This window comes from Anneissia japonica, unplaced genomic scaffold, assembly GCF_011630105.1.
Source record: "Anneissia japonica isolate Jap-2015-1 unplaced genomic scaffold, ASM1163010v1 scaffold24810_len1865_cov161, whole genome shotgun sequence".
Classification (NCBI taxonomy): domain Eukaryota; kingdom Metazoa; phylum Echinodermata; class Crinoidea; order Comatulida; family Comatulidae; genus Anneissia; species Anneissia japonica.
In genome coordinates, this window is record NW_022758013.1 from 1 (window position 1) to 1,801 (window position 1,801).

The 1,801-nt window shown below is 29.2% G+C and overlaps 1 protein-coding gene across 1 annotated transcript; it reads right to left on the minus strand.

Moving 5' to 3' along the window:
* Positions 1 to 11: 11 nt before the first annotated feature.
* On the minus strand, positions 12 to 1,485 carry LOC117124961 (the record flags this gene model as incomplete). Its single annotated transcript, XM_033271302.1, has 3 exons — positions 1,229 to 1,485; positions 702 to 856; positions 12 to 170 (listed from the first exon to the last, which is right to left on the minus strand). Coding segments are annotated over exons 1-3 (556 nt in total), but the record flags the coding sequence as incomplete, so codon positions are not given.
* Positions 1,486 to 1,801: the final 316 nt, after the last annotated feature.

Consider the following 1,801-nt stretch of genomic DNA (forward strand, 5'->3'; position numbering starts at 1 on the left):
TAGAAACCTACCTTTTGAGTAGCACAGTCCAGTGGGATTTTGATAGATGGGAATAACGTACATTAAAGCCCAGAACGGATATTCGGCAGTTGGTTGAAAATTATTTGGTTTCTTTAGTTCAATTTCTTGCTCTAGAATTTTCAAATCGATTCCATATTCATCCAATGGGACTATAAACAAATTTAAAAAAATTAAAAAAACTTTTAGGTTCAGATACGTTTATTGTAATGAATATTTTATAGGTTTACTGGATGAAACTTTTCACCTTATTGTGACATTGTAAGAATAAAAAAATAAAAATATTTAATGTCAATTCGCATCCGACAGCGGGTAGCCAGCCACTTACAGAATGAAAACATACAACAAGCACGACAAAAGAGGACGACAAATTAATTGCAAAGACAATAACAAGCCCAATAACTACAAACACCCTAATAACCAATCGATTATTAATCTATTATCATAATTGGTCAATCAATATTATGATTATATTAAACACTTTTTTTATGTAAATTCAAAATAGTGTGTTTACGGTGCTACGCACCAAACCTACTTTAGATACATTATTGTTTACTACGATTTTTCAGCTGCGATTAAATGTACAAGAATAATTATCTTAATCATGCTCAATGTTATCTGGGATTTGAGGCAACGTCTTACGCTCTCTGTGGTGTAGCGGTATTAAAATTGAATATACTTACTAGGTACAACTTTGAGTCCAAGGTCAGTGCGAAATATTCTATTAACCTGGAAGAATGTTGGATCCTCTATGAATATATAGTTCCCTGGATTGAAAAATGTGCTTGCCAGTAAAGAGAGGCCAGCCGTTGCACCAGAGGTTGACATCAGTGTATTCCTGAAATGGAAGTGAAGCATACATATTATATTATATTATATTATATTGTGTCATATTATATTATATAATTATATAATATTACATTATAGGCCTATATCATTTTATTATATTACACCATATATTATATCATATCATACCATTATTAGGCCTATATCATATATCAATATACATATAAATATAGACCCATATTAATAAGTCTATAGAAGAAATATATTCAATCAGTATTTATATATATATATATATATATATATATATTATAGCATATACATATAGGCCTATATATAATACATATGTATGTATATACATACATTTATATATATATATATATATATATATATATATATATATTTTTTTTTTTTAAATTCTACTCACCAATCGACATTGTCCTCATACTCTTCTGAGAGAAATTTAGCCAAATTCATTCTGTAAGCGGGATCTCCCATTACACTTCCATACTGCATAAGATCTCCTCCGCCGGATACCTCTTGTTTCTTTGGATAGATAGAGAGGGGAAGAGAGAGAAAAATCTCTTTACTAGAATTACGTATAAGCTGGCCTGGCGTCTTAAATTTCCGACGAACTCGGCTGGATGCCTTAAATGATATATTTTTCATACCAGTATATATGTAAAATAGGCCTATAAAAAGTTTATTAAATTGTATAAGAATTGTTTTTATGGCATTGATTGTCAATAAACATAGTACTATGTTTTGTACTTCAATTTGTTTATTTAAATATTGTTAGTGAAAATTGCTATGATATTAACGGTTATCCGATAGCATTTCCTTTATTTTATTTTGTGTATGAAAGTCAATGAACATATAAAAAAAAGAAAATCGAGAAAAGTTCAAAATATAATACTAATGCAGTGTTATGGTACTGTAGGCTATTGTAACGTAATTGATGTGTTGATAAATAACAGTTTTCATACCTCTAAAGAGAAAA